This window comes from Bos indicus, chromosome 14 (assembly GCF_029378745.1).
Source record: "Bos indicus isolate NIAB-ARS_2022 breed Sahiwal x Tharparkar chromosome 14, NIAB-ARS_B.indTharparkar_mat_pri_1.0, whole genome shotgun sequence".
Classification (NCBI taxonomy): Eukaryota; Metazoa; Chordata; class Mammalia; order Artiodactyla; family Bovidae; genus Bos; species Bos indicus.
This window is the reverse complement of record NC_091773.1, coordinates 17,099,151-17,123,006: the sequence shown is the minus strand read 5'-3', so window position 1 is coordinate 17,123,006 and position 23,856 is coordinate 17,099,151. Positions and strand designations below refer to the sequence as shown.

Below are 23,856 nucleotides of genomic sequence, written 5' to 3'. Positions count from 1 at the left end.
TGGGTTGCCATTTCCTTCTCCAGGGGATCTTCCCGACCCAGGGACCAAATCCTCATCTCCTACATTGGCAGGTGGATTCTTTACCACTAAGCCACCTGGGAAGCCCCAAATTGTTCCTGAACTCCTAAATTAATATTTGTTTAATTAAATTCCAATCAACATTCTAACAAAATTTTATTTTGCAGATGATTCTGATTTATGAGAACTGATTTACGTTAATAGGTGATCAGAAAAAACCTAGAATTGTTTGACAAAAGAAGAATGATAAAGAGGAACTCTACCCAATACTAAAACATTCTCTAATCTATGGGGAAAAAAATTTAAGTGAAGCATAAGTGGAAGGCTCAATAGATAGATAAGAGATATAGAGCAGATATAATTGAGAAATACCCTATAAAAATTTAATGTATGACCAGGGTGGTTTCACAAATTAGTGAGAATACAAAAACACTATACATGCTACTAAGATCATTGATAACTTTCTAGAAAAATGGTTAGAATTGTATCTCACAGCTTACCCCAAGATCAGTTCAAGTCCGGGTGACTTAAATATAAAAAAATAAAGCCAAAACACTCTAAGAAAACATAGAATAATAGGTCTCAGCTATCAAAGCAAGGAACCACTTTCTAAAATCACTGTGAAAAAGATGGATAAATTTGCCAGCTAAAAATTAAAAATTCTCTACCTGTAAAACATGAAAAATAACCATAAGCAAAACTAAAAGGTAAACGACAGACTGGGAAAATTTGCAACAAACACAGAGAAGTACTAATATTTTTAATATGGAGGTAACACTTGTAAATTAATAATAAAACCACTGGGCATCACAATACAAAAATGGCATAAATCCACAATTCACAAAATACAAATGGCAAGTGAATCTTTGAAAACTGTTCATCCTTATTAGCAATCAACAGGAGCACCAAAGCATATTAAAACAGTTTTCCCATATCTAATCGGCAGGGCTTTTAATGGTAATATTTCATGTAATCTCAGTGGTGATTCAGGCACTCATTCACTGCCGGGGAAAAGGCCAAATGGAGCAAAACCTTGGCCATAAGAGTCAAGAGAATTTAAAATGTCGACAGCCTTGGACCCAGTGCTTTTATTTCTAAGCATTCATCCAAAGCTCGTTATCAGAAGTAAGGACTAAGGATGTTGACCGCAGTTTTGTCAAGAAGAGTCAAAAATTAGGAATAAAAGTCCAAAGGCAAATCCATCATGTGTGGTGTATCCCTAAAATGTAATATCATGCTTTAATCATTCTCTTGCTCAATGTTTGTGAAAATGGGAAATGTTCAAGGGAAATGAAGGAACTGTGATATCTGGGATGATGTTTTTCTGTATTATACTTTGATGCATTTTCTGTAGTGATACTCCTTTTATGATAAGAAACAAAAACATTCATGTCCATTTTCTAATGCCCATATACATGCCACTCGCCAGCCCCAGATAAACATCTTGTTTCTGATGCCGCATCCGTAAGAGTGACTTGCGAACCCAGCCAGCACTTCGCCGACAGGGTGCCCCCCGCCGCCCTAGCCTTCGTGAGATCACAGCACCTTTGCTGCTTGCCTGTATCGGTTGGTCTCTAAACATGAACGAGTGCCCTGCGTCTTCATCTGTTTGTTCTGGGCTTGTTCCCACTGTCCTTCCCAGAGAACGGAAGAGAAGAAGAAAGTGATCCTTCATGTTTATGAGCGCCTGCTCTCACGCCATCTGTGCTTACCTGGGTGTCTGCTTTGGGTGCCAGTTGGGATGGGTCACGGGAGCAACTTGGAAAGTGTCGCTGGTTTCTTTTGTCTTTTTGAGGAAACTGACGCTGTCTTTGTTTTTGTCCCATAGGTATGATGCTGCCTCTTGCGTTCTGCCGTTGGAACAGTTAGTTTTCTGTGCTGAAATCATTTTGGGAAACTCAAGCACTAGACTTCAGCGTTCAAGGGAAGCCAAAGCCATTGGAGGGGGCAATAAAGCCAAAAACTTTTTATCTGAGTAGTTCCAAAAATTTCACTGCCCCTTCCCCACCCGCCCCCATCCCCCAAATAAGCCATTGCACACAGACAGGCAGCATGGCAAGCAAACGAAAATCCACCACCCCGTGCATGGTTCGGACATCACAAGTGGTAGAACAAGATGTGCCCGAGGAAGCAGACAGGGCCAAAGAGAAAGGAATTGGCGTGCCACAGCCTGAAACGGCCAAGGATACTTGGGCAGCGGAACCTGAAAACTCTTCCAAAGAAAATGAAGTGATAGAGGTGAAATCTACAGGGGAAAACCAATCCAAAAAGCTCCAAGGTGGTTACGAATGCAAATACTGCCCCTACTCCACGCAGAACCTGAACGAGTTCACGGAGCACGTTGACATGCAACACCCCAATGTGATCCTCAACCCCCTCTACGTGTGTGCCGAATGTAACTTCACAACCAAAAAGTACGACTCCTTGTCTGACCACAACTCCAAGTTCCATCCCGGGGAGACCAACTTCAAGCTGAAGCTCATCAAGCGCAATAATCAGACCGTCTTGGAGCAGTCCATCGACGCCACCAACCACATCGTGTCCATCACCACCAGCGGCCCCGGAAGCGGGGATGGTGACGCCGGGATCTCAGTGAGTAAAACCCCCATCATGAAGCCAGGGAAACCAAAAGCCGATGCCAAGAAGGTGCCCAAGAAGCCGGAGGAGGCCACCCCCGAGAACCATGTGGAAGGGACCGCCCGCCTGGTGACAGATGCCGCTGAGATCCTCTCGAGACTCGGGGGCGTGGAGCTCCTTCAGGACTCGCTAGGACACGTCATGCCTTCTGTCCAGCTCCCACCAAATATCAACCTTGTCCCCAAGGTCCCCGTCCCGCTGAACACTACCAAATACAACTCTGCCCTGGATACCAACGCCACCATGATCAACTCCTTCAACAAGTTCCCCTACCCAACCCAAGCAGAGCTGTCCTGGCTGACGGCGGCTTCCAAACACCCGGAAGAGCACATCAGAATCTGGTTTGCCACCCAGCGCTTAAAGCACGGCATCAGCTGGTCCCCGGAGGAGGTGGAGGAGGCCCGGAAGAAGATGTTCAACGGCACCATCCAGTCCGTCCCCCCGACGATCACCGTGCTGCCTGCCCAGTTGGCCCCCACGAAGATGTCACAGCCCATCCTCCAGACGGCTCTCCCATGCCAGATCCTCGGCCAGACCAGCCTGGTGCTGACTCAGGTGACCAGCGGGCCAGCGACCGTCTCCTGCTCCCCCATCACACTTGCTGTGGCTGGAGTGACCAACCATGGCCAGAAGAGACCTCTAGTAACTCCCCAGGCTGCCCCCGAGCCCAAGCGCCCCCACGTCGCTCAAGTGCCAGAGCCCCCACCCAAGGTGGCCAACCCCTCGCTGACCCCAGCCAGCGACCGCAAAAAGACCAAGGAACAGATAGCGCACCTAAAGGCAAGCTTCCTGCAGAGCCAGTTCCCCGACGACGCTGAGGTCTACCGGCTCATCGAGGTGACCGGCCTCGCCAGGAGCGAGATCAAGAAGTGGTTCAGTGACCACCGGTACCGGTGTCAACGGGGCATCGTCCACATCACCAGCGAATCCCTCGCCAAAGACCAGCTGGCTCTCGCTGCCTCCCGCCACGGCCGCACATACCACGCATACCCAGACTTCGCCCCACAGAAGTTCAAAGAGAAAACCCAAGGTCAGGTGAAGATCCTGGAAGACAGCTTTCTGAAAAGCTCTTTCCCAACCCAAGCAGAACTGGACAGGCTGCGGGTGGAGACGAAGCTGAGCCGGAGAGAGATCGACTCCTGGTTCTCAGAGAGGCGCAAGCTTCGGGACAGCATGGAGCAGGCCGTCCTGGATTCCATGGGGTCCGGCAAGAAAGGGCCAGACGCGGCGGCCCCCAACGGTGCTCTGTCCAGACTTGACCAGCTCTCCAGTGCCCAGCTGGCCAGCTCTCTGCCCAGCCCCTCACCAGCGATTACAAAAAGTCAAGAACAGGTTCATCTCCTGAGAAGCACGTTTGCCCGAACCCAGTGGCCGACCCCGCAGGAGTATGACCAGCTGGCGGCCAAGACCGGCCTGGTGCGAACTGAAATTGTGCGCTGGTTCAAGGAGAACAGATGCTTGCTCAAAACTGGAACCTTGAAGTGGCTAGAGCAGTACCAGCCACAGCACGTGGTGGACGATCACGGCTATGACACCCCGTCGAGGAAAGTGGTCAAGACCGTCATCACCGAGAACCCGAAGAATGGGAGTGAGGGGGGTCATCAGTACTACAAGGACCCCAAAAAGCTCTGTGACGAGGACCTGGAGAAGCCGGGACCCAGAGGGAAGGCAGGTGGCGAGCAGGTGAAAGACAATTTGCCGGCAAAGCCCTCGGAGGCCACGTCGGACAGGTCGGAGGGCAACAGCCGGGACGGCCAGGCCAGCGACGAGAACGAGGAGTCGGGTGTCGTGGATTGGGTGGAGGTGACGGTTGGAGAGGAGGACGCTGCCTCCGACAGGTCAGACAGCTGGAGTCAGACGGCAGCGGAAGGCGCAGGGGAGCTGGCTGACTCGGACTCGGACAGCGGCCCGGCGGAGGCCAGCCAGGCCTAGACAGGTAATGCCACCTGTTCCCCGGGGAGCCGCGGAGGGGTGCTGGGCTTCCTTCTGTCTATTGACTGTGTCGATACAGTTATCAGGTACAGAGCTGTTGACACAGATGATGTGTTCACCTCTCAAGCTCTTTTAAAACAAAGGAAGAAAAACAGGGGTTGGCAGATTTTACATCCTTATTTGCAAGGTGGTGCCCAAGTGGCACAGTGGTAAAGAACCTGCCTGATAACACAGGAGACATGAGATGTGGGTTTGATCTCTAGGTCAGGAAGATCCCCTCGAGGAGGGCATGGCAACTCACTCCAGTATTCTGGCCTGGAGAATCCCATGGACAGAGGAGACTGGCAGGCTGCAGTCCATAGGGTCATACAGAGTCAGACACGACTGAAGTGACTTAGCACACACACAGACACGCTGGTTGTCGGAAACATCACTGCCTGTGGCCTTTGGGCATCTGTCCATTCTAAAGTCTGGTAACAAGGTGACGCGACACAAGGCCTGTTTTGTGTTTGCTGCTATAAGAAACAAACATAAATGATATGTCTTTTCTTTTCCCTTTTGGATTTTTTTTTAAGAGCTAAGTGTCCAAGTTTGCTGAATAAAAACGTGGGATTGTTTCCTCTAACCTGGAAGGTTTTGAAAGCCCCTGGTGTTTGTGTTGCGGTGGCTAAAGGCAGGTGCCCCCGTGTGTGTCTGATTAAGTAACCCTGCTTGTTGCTGCGCTGATGGGGTCCCCAGAACCCCTTCCAATCTGGACGAGACTGGTATAAATTAGGTCTGTGGAGCCACAGAAGCCTGGGTAGGGAGGTTACCATGGTTACTAATGGCCATGTCATCCACATAATGGGACGTGCCACCGAGCCCTTGGTGTGTGTGCTTCACCGAGGTCTGTGCAAATCAGAACCTGAGTTAAGTTTAGAAAAGGGGCGGGGGGTGGGGGGGAGGATAAGGAGGGAAAGTTCTACCTTGGCCAAAGCCAGTGTATGCCAAGGGCAGCTTAGGACCAGCATGGAGATGCAGGATTTACAGTCTGCCTGGGCTGACTTCTCCAGAGGTCACTCAAAAGGCAACAGACACTCCCCGCCCCCACCATGTCATCTTTAAACATAATGAAAGGTAGAACCTCCAGAATGATGGATAAGGTCCCCAAGAGAGCCTTGGAGAGTACCATACCTCTTTATTTATGAACTCAGACAACTTTGGCCAGCCATGTCACTCAGTTCATTTATCCAGTCATAAAACGAGGCACCTGGCAAGTAAAGTCCTCTGGAAACCTTATTTTAGCCGGTCCCATCTTAGAAGAGCAATTTAACGAGAAGCCAAGCACAGAATGCCATCGTGTCTTTCTACTTCAACTTTTCAGGAGGAAGTGGTAATATGTTGGGGGTGAGGAAATGGCGCTGGTGATAGGAAGGGGTTAAAGGGCATCATCCATGGTGCCACCTCCCCATCTCCCTCTGGCCATTTTCTTGCTTCTTATAAGACCCTGCTGGGACTTCCCTGGTGGTCCACTGATTTAAGACTCCCACGCTCCCAGTGCAGGGGGCCCAGGTTCGATCCCTGATCAAGGAACTAGATCCCACATGCCACAACTAAGAGCCTGCATGGCGCAACTAAGACCCATCGCAGCCAAATTAAAACATAATAATAAAATAACAAATTAAAAAAAAAAAAAAGATCCTACCAGTCCAGCTCATATCTCCCATATTGAAATGAAAGAGCAATTTTTTTTTGTCCAATCAGATTCTGTGTGAACGCTTCTAGTTTGCCCTAGATTCCTAATGGTGCATAAACATGTCTACACGATGCCTTTTTCCTCCTACCACATAGTAGACAGCTGGGTTCAATTCAACTTCACAGATACACTCTGAGCACCTGCGGTGTGCAGAAAACCGCTGTAGGCGCTAGAGAGAACAGGGTGACGAAGACAGAGTTCTCATTCCCCTGGAGCTTACTCAACCAACAACAGAGGAAATTACTCTTTGCTTTATTCGCCAGGGTGTTCTGTTGTGTGACAGAGACGAGCACAGCCGTGGGGGAGCACAAGGAGGGGCACCCAGGCTAGGGGTCAGGGCAGGCTTCCTGGAGGAAGGGACAGCTGACTCAGCTGATAGGAAGGAATTAGCCAAGTGCACAGACAAGAAGGGCTTCCCAGGTGGCGCAGTTGGCAAAGAATCTGCCTGCCAATGCCAGAGACGAAAGACACGCGGGTTTGATCCCTCAGTCAGGAATATCCCCTGCAGGAGGAAATGGCAACCCACTCCAGTATTCTTGCCAGGGAAATCCCACAGAGGAGGCTGGTGGGCTACAGTCCATGGGGCCGCAAAGAGTCGGACATGACTGAGCGACAGAGCAGCAGCAGGAACTAGCCATCTCCCTGAAAAGGACAGGAACACACAGGAACATCTTTTTATTTATGGCAAACGCCACAAGAGTATGCTAGAAAATATCCCTAAACAAGATGCTAAGATCTACTCAACACCGGAAGACACCTGATATCCCTAATGGGCCTCCTGATATTTTTCAGACACCACTGTTTTAAGAAAGGGGCCTCAATCTGGCTGCTGGCGGTGCCTGAAAATTCTCCCGACAAGGCACCCCTTCGAGGAAGCTTTCCACCTCAAAGAGGGGAAAAAAAACCTCTCCAAAATTACTTCACAGCTTTTATGAACCAAACACAGAGGTCTCTTGAAATTCATAAATATTCAGTGATGTCTTTATTTAAACACATATTTATCTAGGAACCTGCAGTTGAGTGCAATTGCCACACATATAATCCTAGAAATAATGCATGGTTTTGATTTCATTAAAAAAAAATAAAAACTTGGGTAAGCAGCTGAGAGCTGATTCTAGGACGGGATTTCCTCTGTGGGAGTGAGCATCCCCCACCACCACCACCCCGCCCCCAGCCAGTTCCTCAGGCTGAAGCTTGGCAAGGCTCAGGATAGTGTCTGACTGTCCAGGCTCACCTGGCCCTGAGATTAGACGCAAAGATAAGGAATCCTTCCCAAGCCGTGAATGGGGTCACCTTGATTCAGTCTCTGGATCCATCCATTATCAAGCCATTCATTGAGAGACCTGTTCCCATAAGAAGCCAAAAAAGAAACTCCTTTCCTAAAAATGAGTCAAAATACTTGAGCCAAAGATTGTCAGATGTATGCCTTGATGTTCGGCCAGACAAAGTAGCCCAGCTCTACTTCCATGAAGAATTTCTGTTTATTTGTATATGCCATGTGCTCAGCACTCTTGCCAGCACATCTATTAAGTCATTTAAACTTCATGACAACCCTCTGAGAGAGGTATGGCTCTTTCCTCATTTTCTGCCACGCTATATCGCTTCAGTTGTGTCCAACTCTTTGTGACCCTATGGAATGTAGCCCACCAGGCTTCTCTGTCCATGGGATTCTCCAGGCAAGAATACTGGAGTGGGTTACCATTTGCTTCTCCAGGGGATTTTCCCGACCCAGGGATCGAACCCACGTCTCTGTATCCCCTGCATTGGCAGCTTCTTTACCACTAGCGCCACCTGGGAAGCCCAAGTGTCACTCAGCTGTGTCCGACTCTTGGCAACCCCACGGGCTGTAGCCCGCCAGGTTCCTCTATCCATGGAATTCTCCAGGCATGAATACTGGAGTGGGTAGCCATTCTCTTCTCCAAGGATCTTCCCAACCCAGGGATCAAACCCTGGTCTCCCGCATTGCAGGCAGATTCTTTATTGTCTGAGCCACCAGGGAAGCCCATTTTACGGGAGGCCAAGCTAAGGCTCAGAAATGCTCGCCCTGGTTTCCTCAGCTAGTGACTGGTGGAGCCTGGAGACCCCCTGCTCACACGTCAGTGCACCACCTCGCCAAAGGGCACAACCATCACCGCCCGGGCTAGACCAACAGGTGTGGTCATGTCTTCATTCTATACGGAACTGAACACTAGTACACAACTATTCACTCACTACTTTGCTGCCTCCTGATTTCTGCCAATTTCCATCTCCTGAGAATTAGGGATGGCTTTGGGGAAGAGGTAAATTCTGTGAAAATGTCAGAAAAAAAATTATTTTCCATAGTTCAACTTGCTTAAAATATTCAAGGCTGCCAAGTCTTGGAGCCTAGCTACAATTTAGGATCCAGGATATGTATGCCCCCATAATCTGTTCAGATTAGCCATCTAAATACAGATGTGTGAACGGATGGATGGAGAAGTGAAAATTTGTAATTAACTATTTTCCTGTCTCTCCTCTACCAGATCCTTGAAGACAGGCACCATTCCCAATTAATCCCTGAATCCCCCCCAGTGCCTGATTCAGAACAGATGTTCTACAGTGGTTTATTGAACCAACCTGAGAATTACTACAGAGAGTTGGCCTCCAGTTATCAGGATCTGGTATTTCAGTCCTCTGCTTCTCCTCATTCTTTTTCCCATCACTCACTAGTCCCATCAGATGACAGCCATCAGGGGAGAGGAACTGGGGACAGTTTGCTTTCCGTGTGTGAGCAGCTTGAGGGAAAGGTCTGTTGGAGAATCAGTCACTAGCTATTTACTGGGTGATGCTTTTCATGGACTGTACATTAGCCTCACTGCCCTGGTACCTCATGGAGAGTTAACTGCTATCACTTCCTTTTATCTAATTCCAGAGCTTCTCACACTAGGAATTTCCCCTGCACTTTAGGCAGCTTGTAGCAACTTAAGAACATAATGAAATCAAAGCCCCTCATTTTTCAGAGGAAGGATGCTGGCCCCAAGGAGGAGAAATAACTAGCCCAGAGACGTTCACAGTAAGTGCCTTGGCTCGTTCATCCACCAGTGTTTGTGGAAAGCCCGCAGTGCCAGGCTCCAGAAGGCTGTGGCACTCAGCGTGTCCCTGCCCTCATGGAGCCCATGTGCTGTGTGCTACGTCATTTCAGTCGTGTCCAACTCTTTGCAACCCTATGGACTGTAGCCTGCCAGGCTCCTCTGTCCATGGCATTCTCCAGGCAAGAATACTGGAATGGGTTCCATGCCCTCTTCCAGAGAATCTTCCTGACCCAGGGATCGAACCCACATCTCTTACATCTTCTGCATTAGCAGGCAGATTCTTTACCACTAGTGAGTGCCACCTGGGAAGCCCCAAAGCCCATAGTCTTTGACCAAATAATCTTCCATCAAACAAAAAGGAAACGCTGCCAGGTGACAAGATTTTTTGAAGGAAAGGTGCATGGAACTGTGAGATTATAGAGCAATTAGACCTGATTTAAGGGATTAGGCAAGGTTTCTCTGAACAAGAAGTGGATGAATTGAAATCCAAAAGGTTAAGTAGGAGTTGGCTGGGCAAAGAGGAGAAGCTGTCCAAGCAGAAGAGACAACAGAATCAAAGACAACATACTCCCTGAAACAGGAGGGAACTTGGTGCGTCAGGGAACCTGAAAGGTGGCTACTGTGGCTATGACTTGCCTGAGTTCACACTTCGAAGAAGCGCAGGAGTAAAAAAACGGAATGCTAGGTGGGGTCACATATCATCAAATTATCCCTTGAAACTCCTCTCACTCACCAATAAAGACTATATGTGATTCTGTGTGTATGACCCAGTAGACAAAGTTTGAGACCCTCTGTAATACTTAAGGAAGGAGCGAAAGGAAAGTCATTGGGCTTTCCTGGTGGCTCAGTGGTAAAGAATCCACCTGCCAATGCAGGGGAGACAGGTTCAATCCCTGGTCTGGAAAGATCCCACATGCCGCAGAGCAAGTAAGCACCATGCACCAAAACTATTGAGCCTGTACTCTAAAGCCCAAGAGCCGCAACTACTGAAGCCGGCGGCCCTAAAGCCCATGCTTTGCAGCAAGAGAAGCCCACGTGCAGCAATGAAGACCCAGTGCAACCATAAATAAATAAATAAATCTCTTTTTAAAAAAAGAAAAAAAAAAAGGAAAGTCATCTTGCAGATGTCTAGATGTTGTTGAGAACTTTCTTCCCTGGTTGTAAATGGAAGATGGGTGGTAGAAAATTCTAGAACACCCACATGCCCATACATTTGATTCCTTTTTATGATTAAAGTCTCTACAGCCTTAATACTCACTGTATTAGTCAACTAGGGCTGCCAAAACAGCAGAGCATTGACTGAGCATCTTAAAGTACAGAAATCTATTTTCTCACAGTTTTGGAGGCTAAAAGTTCAAGATCAAGGTGCCAGCAAGGCTAGTTCCTGACACGACCACTCTCCTTGGCTTGCAGACAGCCACCTTCTTTGTCCTCATGTGCCTTTCCTTTGTGCATCTACCCTCTTGCTGCCTCTTCCTCTCTTATAAGGATACCCATCCTGTTGGATTGGAGCTCCACCCTTACGACTTCCTTTAACCTTCATTACCTGCCAACATAGGAGACGTAAGAGACAGGGGTTCAATCCCTGGGAAGATCCCCTGGAGGAGGAAATGGCAACCCACTCCAGTATTCTTGCCTGAAGAATCCCATGGACAGAGGAGCCTGGCAGGCCATAGTCCAGAGGGTCACAAAGAGTTGGACACAACTGAAGTGACTTAGCACAGCATGTACACACCTCCTTAAAGGCCCTGAATCTCCAGATACAGTCACCCTAGGGATTAGAGTTCAGCATAGAACTTGGGGTAGGACACAGTTCAGTCCACAGCACTTACCAGTAGACTTGTCTGTTGTTATCAGGACCAAGTGAGATAATATAAGTGAAAGCCCCAGTATAGGGGCATGGCCTTGGCATCAGCATCTGCTCAATGAACACAACTCAGAAATTGCACAGTCTTCTGCATGTGGAGAACTTGGCCGTCTTGTGTTTCCAAATTGACTGTTTCAGTTGGGGTCCCACTAGTACAAGCCCATGCTTTGGGGTGTTCATGGCACCTGCATCTCAAGGTGGGGATAGGGGGCAGAAGCAACAAGGGGTGACATTTGCTGAGCACTTACTATGCCAGGCACTGCTCAAGCACTTTATGTGTGTTAACTCAACAACTCTCCATAGACATTATTTTCATTGTCTGATGAGAATGAGTCACAGACAAGTAACTGGCCCAAGGTCACTGAGCTAGAAAACAGTGGAGCTGGAATTCAAACCCACACTTGTAACTGTGTCGAGAGTCTGCCTGCTGAGTTTAAAATAGGATTCCAAGGAATTTCCCTGGTGGTCCAGTGTTAAGATTTCACTGTCCAATGCTGGGGACTCAGGTTCAATCCCTGATCAGGGAACTAAGATCCCACCTGGTGCAGGGCAGCTAAGCTCACATGCCACAATGAGAGGAGCCCCCTTGTGCTTCAACAAAAAGACCCAGTGCACCCACACACAAAAAATAATGCATAAATAAAATATAATTCCATTTGCTCAGATTCTTTGAGTTCCACAAGATAATATCCACTGATGGAAAAGGAGCAGGAAGACCCAGTGGACCCTGGTTCCTTCTGCCTTTGAACATCTCCAAAAGCAGGGAGCTCTACCTGGTGTACAAGTCTGTGCAACAGGAGGTCCCCAAACCGCTTCAGAGAAAGAGCCTTAGCCAGACGTCCAGAGTTGACCAAGGCCGAATGTGGGGTCAGTTTGGGATAGTGCAAAATTTCCTGCATCCACTGGGAAATGACTTATTCTGTTTCTTTGTCATCCATCCCCCCCCTCCCAGTAAAAGAAAGTTGGATTCAGAAATGTTATTGAGCTAACAAATCACAGCCACACTGCTTGTGTTTCTGTCTCAGGGACTGCAGCGTTCTCTCTCAAGTCCACGGGGCCTAGGGGGCATCCCTACAGGGAAAATTAAGGAGAAATAGAAAGCTGGCACATGGGAAAAGAATTCTAATTGTTTCATGCTTCCCAAAAGGCAGAGTAATAAGGAAACACATTTTGCTAAAGAATTAGATAGTGCTTTTTAACATTCCAAGGTGTCCCCAAGATAGAAAGGGACAGCCGTGGGAGGCAGTGGGTCCCCCCATCCTGGGCAGTGTTCAGGGAGAAGTGCGACATCCACTCAGTGGAAATGTTTGAAGAGTGGCCACAAGGGGCCCAGTGACCTTGCAGTTTCCCCCACAGCTGCGATCTGACGCCCTGGGACTAAGTGACTCATCGGACCATTGGTTCTCTGCACGGGTGAGTGTCCCTGACCAAGTGATAAGATTCCAGGCAGTAGCCCAGGGACTTAGCAAGAGGCCACATAAGTAAAGATCACTGTTGTTGTTCAGTCACTAAGTGGTGTCCAACTCTTTGCAGCCCCATGGACTGCAGCACACCAGGCTTCCCTGTCCTCCCAGAGTTTGTTCAAACTCACGTCTATTAAGTTGGTGATACCATCCAACCATCTCATCCTCTGCCGCCCCCTTCTCCTCCTGCCCACTCTTTAAAAAATCAACAATAAATGAAATGTGAACTTTGTCACCGATCTTGTCTAAGCAGCCACCTCTAACAGTACCGTGCTCTCTTCCTGTGTTTCCTTCATTAACGAACATTTGAGTATCCTCTGTGAGCCAGATGCTGTGGTGGGAGAGATGGGGGTGGGGCAGGAGGTAGCAGTGAACACTGTGGACATACGACTCATCAGGCAATTTGAAGACATCGTGATGACAGCTGCACTGGGCAAGCCCCAGCAAGGGAACATTTAACAAGGCGAACTGAGCGTGTCTGGGAGCAGGGCCTTCTGGGGAAGCGGCCTGCCGCGGGAACAGTGGCACTGCCCAAGGGACAAGGCCCCAGGGCTGGGCTGTGTGCCCTCTGTGTCCGGTATCTTCCAAGCCTTACTCGAGAGTGCTGCCAGCTCCCACAGCCCAGCTCCTGCCCACCATGACACACCCTGGGAGAGGTCAAACGAGAACTGAAGCCCAGCGGTTCCAAGAGCCAGGCCCAGAGCCACCCACAGACATCTGGGAACATTGCAAAAACCAAAAAACAGTGACGTTGTCTCCCCTTCTCCGGGTCACCCTTTGGCCTTGCAATCTGGTTTTTGTGGTTTTTTTAATGGTCTTGTTCAGCATTTATTTTTCTTTATTAATACATAGTTGGAGGATTATACACGTTCATACCCATAAGATAGGGAAAAACACATTGTCATAAAAGAAATGAAATATGATTCAAAGAAATAGAACATCCCATGCTCTTGGATTGGAAGAATATTGTTAAAATGACCACACTACTCAAAGCAATCTACATATTTAATGTGATCCCTGTCAAAATACTCATGACATTTTTCACAGAACTAGAACAAATAATCCTAAAAGTTATACAGAACCACAAATGACTCAGAATGGCCAAAGCAACCCTCAGTTCAGTTCAGTCGCTCAGTCATATCCGACTCTTTGTAACCCCATGGACTGCAGAATGCAAGGCTTCCCTGTCCATCACCAACTCCCAGAGCCTGCTCAAACTCATGTCCATCAAATCAGTGATGCCATCCAACCATCTCATCTGTCATCCCCTTCTCCTCCTGCCTTCAGTCTTGTCCAGCATCAGTGTCTTTTCCAATGAGTCAGTTCTTTGCATCAGGTGGCCAAAGTATTGGAGTTTCAACTTCAGCATCAGTTCAGTTCAGTTACTCAGTCATGTCTGACTCTTGGTGACCCCGTGAATCGCAGCACGCCAGGCCTCCCTGTCCATCACCAACTCCCGGAGTTCACTCAGACTCACGTCCATCCAGTCAGTGATGCCATCCAGCCATCTCATCCTCTGTCGTCTCCTTCTCCTCCTGCCCCCAATCCCTCCCAGCATCAGAGTCTTTTCCAATGAGTCAACTTTTCGCATGAGGTGGCCAAAGTACTGGAGTTTCAGCTTTAGCATCATTACTTCCAAAGAAATCCCAGGGCTGATCTCCTTCAGAGTGGACTGGTTGGATCTCCTTACAGTCCAAGGGACTCTCAAGAGTCTTCTCCAACACCACAGTTCAAAAGCATCAATTCTTCCGCGCTCAGCTTTCTTCACAGTCCAACTCTCACATTCATACATGACCACAGGAAAAACCATAGCCTTGACTAGATGGACCTTTGTTGGCAAAGTAATGTCTCTGCTTTTGAATATGCTATCTAGGTTGGTCATAACTTTCCTTCCAAGGAGTAAGCATCTTTTAATTTCATGGCTGCAGTCACCATCTGCAGTGATTTTGGAGCCTCAAAAAATAAAGTCTGACACTATTTCCACTGTTTCCCCATCTATTTCCCATGAAGTGATGGGACTGGATGCCATGATCTTCGTTTTCTGAATGTTGAGCTTTAAGCCAACTTTTTCACTCTCCTCTTTCACTTTCATCAAGAGGCTTTTGAGTTCCTCTTCACTTTCTGCCATAAGGGTGGTGTCATCTGCATATCTGAGGTTACTGATATTTCTCCCAGCAATCTTGATTCCAGCTTGTGCTTCTTCCAGCCCAGCATTTCTCATAATGTACTCTGCATATAAGTTAAATAAGCAGGGTGACAATATACAGCCTTGACGTACTCCTTGTCCTATTTGGAACCAGTCTGTTGTTCCATTTCCAGTTCTAACTGTTTCTTCCTGACCTGCATACAGATTTCTCAAGAGGCAGGTCAGGTGGTCTGGTATTCCCATCTCTTTCAGAATTTTCCACAGTTTATTGTGATCCACACAGTCAAAGGCTTTGGCATAGTCAATAAAGCAGAAAGAGATGTTTTTCTGGAATTCTCTTGCTTTTTCCATGATCCAGCAGATGTTGGCAATTTGATCTCTGGTTCCTCTGCCTTTTCTAAAACCAGCTTGAACATCAGGAAGTTCACGGTTCCCATATTGCTAAAGCCTGGCTTGGAGAATTTTGAGCATTACTTTACTAGCGTGTGAGATGAGTGCGATTGTTCGGTAGTTTAAGCATTCATAGGGGGACAAAAAAAACAAAGCTGAAGGCATAACCCTCCCAGACTTCAGACTATACTATTGATACAAAGCTAAATAATCAGAACAGCATGGTATTGACACAGAAACAGACACACAGATCAATGGCACAGAATAGCCCAGAGATAAACTCACATACCTATACTCAATTCATCTTTGACAAAGGAGGCAAAACTAGGCAATGGAGAAAAGACAGTTTGTTCGGCAAGTAGTATTGCAAAAGCTGGACAACTGCATGTAAATCAGTGAAGTTAGAACACACTCTCATACCAAACACAAAAATATACTCAAATGGTTTAGAAATCTAAATGTAAGATATCACACTATAAAACTCATAAAAGGGAGTATGGGCAAAATATTCTCAGACATAAATCGTAGCAATATTTTCTTAGTTTCCCAAGGCAAAAGACATAAAAGCAAAAATAAATAAATGGAACCTAATCAAACCTAAAAGCTCTTGCACAGCAATGGAGACTATCAACAAAACAAAAAGGGAACCCCCTGAATGAGAAAAAATATTTTGCTGATTGTGCAATCAACAAGGGGTTAATATCCAAAATATACAAGCAGCTCATACAACTCAATATCAAGAAAACAACCCCATTGAAAAATGGGCAGAAGACCTAAATAGACATTCCTCTAAAAAAGTCATAGAAATGGCCAACAGGCACATGGAAAGATGCTCAATATGCCAATTATATTAGAGAAATGCAAATCAAAACCACAATGAGGTAACATACCTGTCAGAATGGCTATCATGAAGAAGTCTACAAATAATAAATACTAGAGAGGATGTGGAGAAAAGACAACCCTCCAACACTGTTGGAGCACAGGAATGTAAATTGGTATGTAAATACGATGGAAAACAATTAAGATATTCCTTAAAAATCTAAAAATAGAACTACCATATGATCCAGCAGTCCTGCTCTGGAAAAGATGAAAATGCTAAAAGATACATGCACCCCCGACATTCGCAGAAGCACTGTTTGCAGTAGCTGAGACATGTATACAACCCACGTGCCCAGCGACAGACAGCTGGCTTAAGAAAATGTGGCGTGTATATGTGTGTATATAACTCAGCCATAAAACAGAATGAAATATTGCCATTTGCAACAACAGGGATGAACCTAAAGATTATTAGTAAAGTCAGAGAAAGATAAATATTACATGATATCACTTATATGTTAAATCTAAAAAATAACACAAATTAATCTATATAAAAAACAGAAACAGATCACAGACACAGAAAATAAGCTCATAATTACCAAAGGGAAAAGAAGAGGGATGGATAAATTAGGAATATGGTATTAACAGATACACATTGCTATATATAAAATAGATAAGTGAAGATATACTGTATAGCACAGGAAGCTCTAATCAATATCTTATAATAATCTATAATGGAAAATAATCTGAAAAATAGTATATATATATATATATAGGATCACTTTGCTGTATACCTGAAACTAACAGAATACTGTAAATTTACTTCCATTCTTTTTAAAAAATGCCAGATGGAGAACCACATTAATATTGAGGTTTATCTAAAAGGCAAATTTTTACCAACATGACACTGTAAAGCAATTTTCCTCCAATTAAAAAATAAAAAAACAAAAGGCAACTTTCTACCAGTCACTTAGAGACAGGGTTCAGTTTTCTGTAGGAGAGACAAGATGTGTATAGCCTCACACACACAGGTGAGTTCACGTACCCCTAAGGCCATAGGTCTGCACCTGGCTTTCCTCAAGGGAAAATGAAGCAGGACAATATTTCTGGAGCCCCTGTATGTTTTGCACACCTCATCTGCAACCCTCCCAGCAGCTGCTTGGTTGTGGATTGTGGAAATGAGGCTCTGGGAGGCTAAGCAGCTGATCTCAGCACACAGCTCAGAAATGGCTGGCCCTGGACCCGGTTTTCTCTGACTCCACGATTCTTTCCACTCTGCTCCACCGTGGGCACCCGCAGTCCTGTGCGGAGCTGGCGTTCCTCAGCCTGGTGGGGAATACAAACAATCACTCTTTTCCCACCTTGGGCCTTGTTTCCTGGAGTCTTTATTTATTTGTTTATTCTTATCTTGACTGTGCTTGGGTCTTCCTTGTGGCATGTGGGCTTAGTTGCCTCACCAGGGATCGAACATGAGTCTCCTGCATCAGAAAGCAGAGTCTTAACCACTGGACCACCAGGGAGGTCCCTCCTGGAGTCTTGAGAGCTGTTCAGATGGACATTCAGCCAGAAGCAGCCTCCTTTCCAAAGGCGATAAAAGACCCCGTTTGCTGGGGGAAAGCTGTTGTTTGCGGAGCACAGCAAGGAGCTGACTGTGGCCCACATACCCGTCCTGGGTGTGTGTTTGCATGGTAACAGCAACAAGGCATGTGGTCCTCTCTGGGTGCCCGGGGCTGCCCAGCCCCCATCTTTTTTTTTTTTAATTGAAGGATAATCGCTTTACAGAGTTTTGTTGTTTGCTGCCAAACATCAGCATGAGTCAGCCACAGGTATACATATCAGCCCGTGTCTTTGAAGCAGACCTGCACTTTCCTGTCACCTTGTGGCTCCGTGCAGGCAGCATCTGTGCACAAGGCAAGGAGACCAGACCCAGCTCAGGTGTTGGGAGAGGCAGTTAAAGTTGGATTGGCCCCAGGGGAATCCAGCCTCCACCACTTACCACTTGCCTGATGTCATTTGCTCACTAAACCCCATCTCTTCACCGCAGAGCAGGCCTACCTCTGAGGTTACCAGGTTACCATAAGGAGTAAATGAAATGACCCCTGTTGGCACTTAGTATCAGGCCTGGCTCATAATAAGCATGAGATACATTTAAGCTACTCTCACTGTTGTCGCAACCATGATTGTTATTACTTTTGACTCTGCTGCTGAGCAGTTATGTGACCTGGGGAAATCACTTTTCCTCCCCAGGCTTCCTTTTTTTTCCCTTGTGAAAGGAGTAATGTTGGCAGCATCACCTGCCAACATCATAAGGATCCCTGTGGCTTTTACAATTTTATGCCTTTTCCTGGATCCCTTTTGGGTGGTAACAGATCCCAAGGACACCCCTGGAATCTGATTTCATTCACAGACAGTTTCTTTTACAAGTTTTTTTTTTTAATTGAAGGATAATTGCTTTACAATATTGCATTGGTTTCTGCCATACATCAACATGAAGCAGTCATAGGTATACATATGTTCCCTCACTCCCGAACCTCCTTCCCACCTCCCCCCGCTTCAGGCTATTACAGAGCCCTGGTTTGAGTTCCTTGAGTCATACAACAAATTCCCATTGGCTATCAATTTTATATGTGGGTAGTATACCGGCTCCTTCCTCCCCTCTGCCTTCCCGTGTTACAAGTTGATTTCTTAACTGCAGTATTCAGCCTTACTATCAGGAGTACTGATGAAATGTGGGTACCTTTGACATCCAGACGTTGGGAATGACACAGTATAGATGATCTGCTGATGCCTTTGGCTGAGAAGTCTGGTCTTCTTGCTCTTGGTTCCCTGCACACACACACACACACACACACACACACACAGGCTTCTCAGGGCCTTCTCAACCAAAGAAATGACCACGCAATAACAAGCTGTGACACGGCCTTACCAGGGACAAGGCAACGAAAAAGCCAGTGGCTTCAGGAATCTGCAGACCTGATCCCCTTCCAGCCTTTCATGGAATACTGACTGCACACTTCACAGCCCCCAGCCCACCCTTGGATTCCCTGGCTCCCCGGAGCCCACAGTGGAGATGGAGTTCTGTCTTGGTTTGCCAAGGCTGCCATCCAGTACCACAGACTGGGTGGCTTAAACAATAGGAATTGATTCTCCCACAGTCTGCAGCCTAGAAGGCTGGTGTTGGCAGAGTCGCCTCCTTCTAAGGGCTGTGAGGGAGCGTGTGTTCCTTGCCTGTCTCCTAGCTTCTGGCGGGTTGCTGGCAGTCCTTGGTATTCCTTGGCTTCTAGATATATCACCCCAGTTTCTGCCTTCATCTTTCCGTGATGTTCTCCTGGTGTGTCTCTTTATGCACAAAATTCCCCTTTTTATTAGGACAGCAATCCTGTGGGATTAGGCCCCTCCCTGTAGACCTCATTTTAATGGTTATCACCTCCATAAAGGAATCTCCATATAGTTACATTCTTTTTATATGTATATATTTGTTTCTTTATTTGGCTGCATCAGATCTGCACAACTACATCAATTGTGGTGTGCGGGCTCCAGTGTGTGCAGGTTCAGTACTTCCGGCACATGGGCTTAGTTGCCCCACAGCTAAGGGGCAATTGTGGAATCTTAGTTCCCTGATCAGGGATCGAACCCTCATCTCCTGCATTGGAAAGCGGATTCTTAACCACTGGACCACCAGGGAAGTCCCCAAATAGGGTTACATTTTGAGGTATTAAGGGTTAGAAAGTCAACATATCTTTAGGGGTAAAGAAGAGACAGTTCTACCCATAAGAAGGTCCTTGGACTATTTTCATTACTTCAAAGTCTGTAAGAATTAAACACTTCTCCATGCTGACTCTTAATAAACACTATTAAGAGAACAGGCTCTGGAAATTGCCTGAGCTGGAATTTGGGTTCTTCCGCTTTCTAGCTGGGTGATCTTAGGCAAGTTTTTCAGCTTCTCTGTGCTCAGTTTCCTTACCTGTAAAATGGGAATAGTAATTACATCTACACCTCTTAGGGTTGATAGAAACATTAAAAAAATACATTTTTTTCTCTTTTTATTTTTTAACTGGAGTACAATTGCTTTACTGTACAATTAAGTGAATCAGCTTTGTACAATAGAAACTAACACAGCATTGTAAAGCAATATTCCAATTTAAAAAATTATAAAATTTTAAACATAAAAATAAAGAGATAAAAAGACACTTTAAATTTCTCATCTTATGTATTACCATTATATATACTATCATATTTGGAAAGGGCTTCATCTAACAAATACAACACAAGGATATATAATACACATGCCAGACACTATTTTAAGTGCTGTTTTATATATCAGCTTCTCATCACAACTACTTTACCAGGTGGATGCTATTACCATCCCTGTTTTACAGGAGCAAAACTAAGCCCTAGAGAGACTGTGACATGTGTATGGCCCCGTGGCAAGTATATAGAGAAGTGTTAGTCACTCAGTCGTGTCCAACTCTTTGTGACCCCGTGGACTAGGGCCCTCTGGCTGGGCTCCTCTGTCCTTGGAATTCTCCAGGCAAGAATACTGGCATGGGTTGTCATTTCCTTCTCCATACAGAAAAGTCAGGACCAAAATCCAGACTTGTCTGATTCTGGTGTCTTTGAGGAAGCATGGTGACTGGCTGCCTATCCAGGAACAAGAAAAGGGTCTTGTCATGATGAAATGAATCACCTCCTTCACTTGCCCAGAGAGTCATCCTGTTTTCAAAGGCCTTATTCTGAAGGCGCTTACCATAATGTCAGACCATGCTCAGGACACACACTCATTTCTTTAAAACAGGCCCCACATGTGAAGGGCATCTGTCGTCCTCTGACCCCAAGATGACTTGGGAAGTGTCTCCCCACGACAGCCAGGAAGAGGCCACCTCCCCACCTCACTCTGATGCCTTGCATGCAGGGAATGATGGTCATCTCCCTGACATCTTGCCTCTCTGGTCTTGTGTCGTCCTTCTAGGGAAGTCCATCAGAACTGCCGTGCTGATGCAGGGAATAATCTGTCTTCAAAGAAAGAAGAGAACTTCTCTCCCCGGCTGAGGGCCGCCCTGGCCTGAGACTCCAAGTGGAACGACTTCGCTGCGTGTGCCTGCCGCTGCCTCTGCGCACACGCACCTCCCCGAGGCCCGGTGGGAACTGCTCCTAGTGCCAAAGTCCTACTACTGCGTTTTCCACGGGTCCCTGTAAATAGCTGGCTCCTGCGCCCAGGCCCCCACCTCTTGCTATACTGGAACCAATTTGTACAACATGGGAATTTTGTTACCTTTTTAACCGAGGGCAACTTCCTTTTCCAGCTCTACCATTGTAAGGTCTTTTTTCCAGGAGGGAGGGCTGATCACATGTGCTTTTCTTTTTTTTCCCTTTTTTATTTTTATTAATTTGGGGGAGGGGGGGTGTTAGCATTAGTGCCATTATATCTACTGGATTTTAGGTAGGGCGAGTTCGTTTTTAAAGATAGTTTGCAATTTGCGAGATTTCTTCCGGGGAAAAGGGCTGGGATTCAGGCCTCTGTCTGAGCTTGGAGAGGGGTTTACACATGACAGATCTTCCAAATCAAATCCATTTCTATAGTTCTTCCCCAGCTGCCTTTGGGGGTCCCTGTTTAGCCAGGCACAAGGCTTTCTGAACTGCCCCAGGCCAGTCTGGTTTTTTCTGATGGCCTGGCCTCTGAGGTCAGACCTTGGGCCAGGAGAGCTGGGTGGCAGGTGGCTACCCTCTGAGCCCCTTTTTAGAAACCAGCAGAAAGGGCTCACAAGTGCATTAGCATTATCATTAATTTTGTAAAAGTAAAACAAAAAGAGATTGTGCTATCTAGATGGTACAAAGATGAACAGCTTTGGTTTTCATTTCTGTTCCTAACTGCCTTTTCTCAGTGTGGTATTGGACAAGATTTCAGCTTGAAGCTTCACCACGAATTGATTTTTTGTTTGTTTTGTTTGTGTGTTTGTTTTGGGCCAATTTTAGATTCATGAGTGCACTTTTTTTTTCCTCAGTTAGTCCTAACTTCTAAAGAAGAAAAACCAAGAGACACATCCGGTGTAAATGTTGCAATATAAATTGTGTTTGCAGTCCCTTCCCCCCATCCCACTGCCCCCTATTTGAGTACACTGCACAAATAAAATGTTAGGGAGTTTAAAAAAAAACAATTTTTCTAACTTGTTGCTCATTTGTTGTAACTCAATAAAGCAAAGACTAAACATTTTTATAACCTTTTCCTCTGTTCCTGGTTCTTCATTGCTGTCTGGCTCCCAGGACACAGCACAAGGGTTCCAGCTCACCCACCCCACCCCCGATTCAAATCCATTATGGCCACATTCCTCATCTTTCGTCCTGCCTCAAGTGAGGTCATCGCAGGGTTTTTGGCGTAGAGGGGACTATAAAAACCAGGGGTCAGTGTCAATGTGGGAATCGTCATCGCATCTCTGTGACACAGAGAAGTGATAGGCCTACACTTCTCCCGGGTTTTCATAAATAGAGTCACAAAATACTGCAGAGGGGACTTTCCTGGTGGTCCAATGGCTGAGACTCTGTGCTCCCAATGCAAGGGACCCGGGTTTGATCCCTGGTCAGGGAACTAGATCCCACACGCCACAACGAAGATCCAGGGCAGACAAATAAACATTTTGTTCAAAATTAAATTAAACATTTAAAAATGCTGCAGAGCACGGGTGTGGGAATGAGGCCTGTAGGCCACTGCTGCCTCTTGGGTGACCTCAGGTAAGTCACTTCCCTCCTGGGCTGCTGGGGACCAAGATAACTGCCGTTTCTCTCAGAAGGTCAACTTTTGTGTCTCTGCCCAGGTGAGGTTTAAGGAGCGCCTCACTGTTCAAGGTGACCCTCATGTAGGCCAGTGCCTTTCAAGCTCAAACAGGCTGCAGAATCACCTGGAAGTCTGGTTAGAGTTTCTGATTGAGTAGGTCTGGGTGGACCAGAGAACACCCATTGCTCCTGGGTGAGGCTGATGCTGCAGCTCTTGGGCCTCATGTTAGGGATATGTGGTCTGGATAAGCGTTCCCTAACCTTTTTGGCGCCAGGGACTAGCTTCCTGGAAGACAATTTTTCCACAGACTGGGGGCTGGGGGAGGGGTGGTTTTGAGATGATTCAAGTGCATTACATTTATTATGCACTTTATTTCTATTATTATTACATCGGCTCCATCTCAAATCATCAGGCATTAGATCCTGGAGGCTGGGGACCCTAGATGTTTCATCTTCACAGGGACTTAAAGATTTTGGGCCAGTTTATCTACCCCTCCTCTAAACTCTACTATCTTCTGCCAAAAAAAAAACAAAAATAAAAATTCATTCTGTACTTTCCTTATTCCAAAAAAAAAAAATTGAAAAGTGGCTGTAATTGGCTCATCTCCTGGTCCTGCCCTGCTGTTCCTGTCTGTGCTCTGAGCAGTGGACCATCCACAGCCTCATCTCCTCATGCTGTCCTGTCCTTCCAGCCCATTAATGAACATCAGCCCAAGCGCCCCCCTCCGGCTTCTCCCTTGGCAGTCAGCTGCCTTCCCATCCCACTATTCACCACCCTTGCCATTCAGCTTGGCACTCTCAAGCAATTTAATTCTCCCAGCAAGGCAGCTCACCAGGCTCCCCCGTCCCTGGGATTCTCCAGGCAAGAACACTGGAGTGGGTTGCCATTTCCTTCTCCAATGCATGAAAGTGAAAAGTGAAAGTGAAGTCTCTCAGTCGTGTCCGACTCTTAGCGTGTCCGACTCCTACCAGGCTCCTCCATCCATGGGATTTTCTGGGCAACAGTACTGGAGTGGGGTGCTATTGCCTTCTCC

General features: G+C 46.7%; 1 protein-coding gene across 1 annotated transcript in view; it reads left to right on the top strand.

Moving 5' to 3' along the window:
• Positions 1-22,276, top strand: part of ZHX2 (zinc fingers and homeoboxes 2) — a 179,886-nt gene extending 157,610 nt beyond the window's left edge. Inside the window, exons 3-4 of the mRNA XM_070802504.1 lie at positions 1,847-4,591; positions 21,024-22,276. Coding sequence (XP_070658605.1) covers positions 2,071-4,587 — 2,517 coding nt within the window. The 5' untranslated portion in view covers positions 1,847-2,070 and the 3' untranslated portion in view covers positions 4,588-4,591; positions 21,024-22,276. The remainder of the gene's footprint in view (positions 1-1,846; positions 4,592-21,023) is intronic.
• The last annotated feature ends 1,580 nt before the right edge of the window (positions 22,277-23,856 follow it).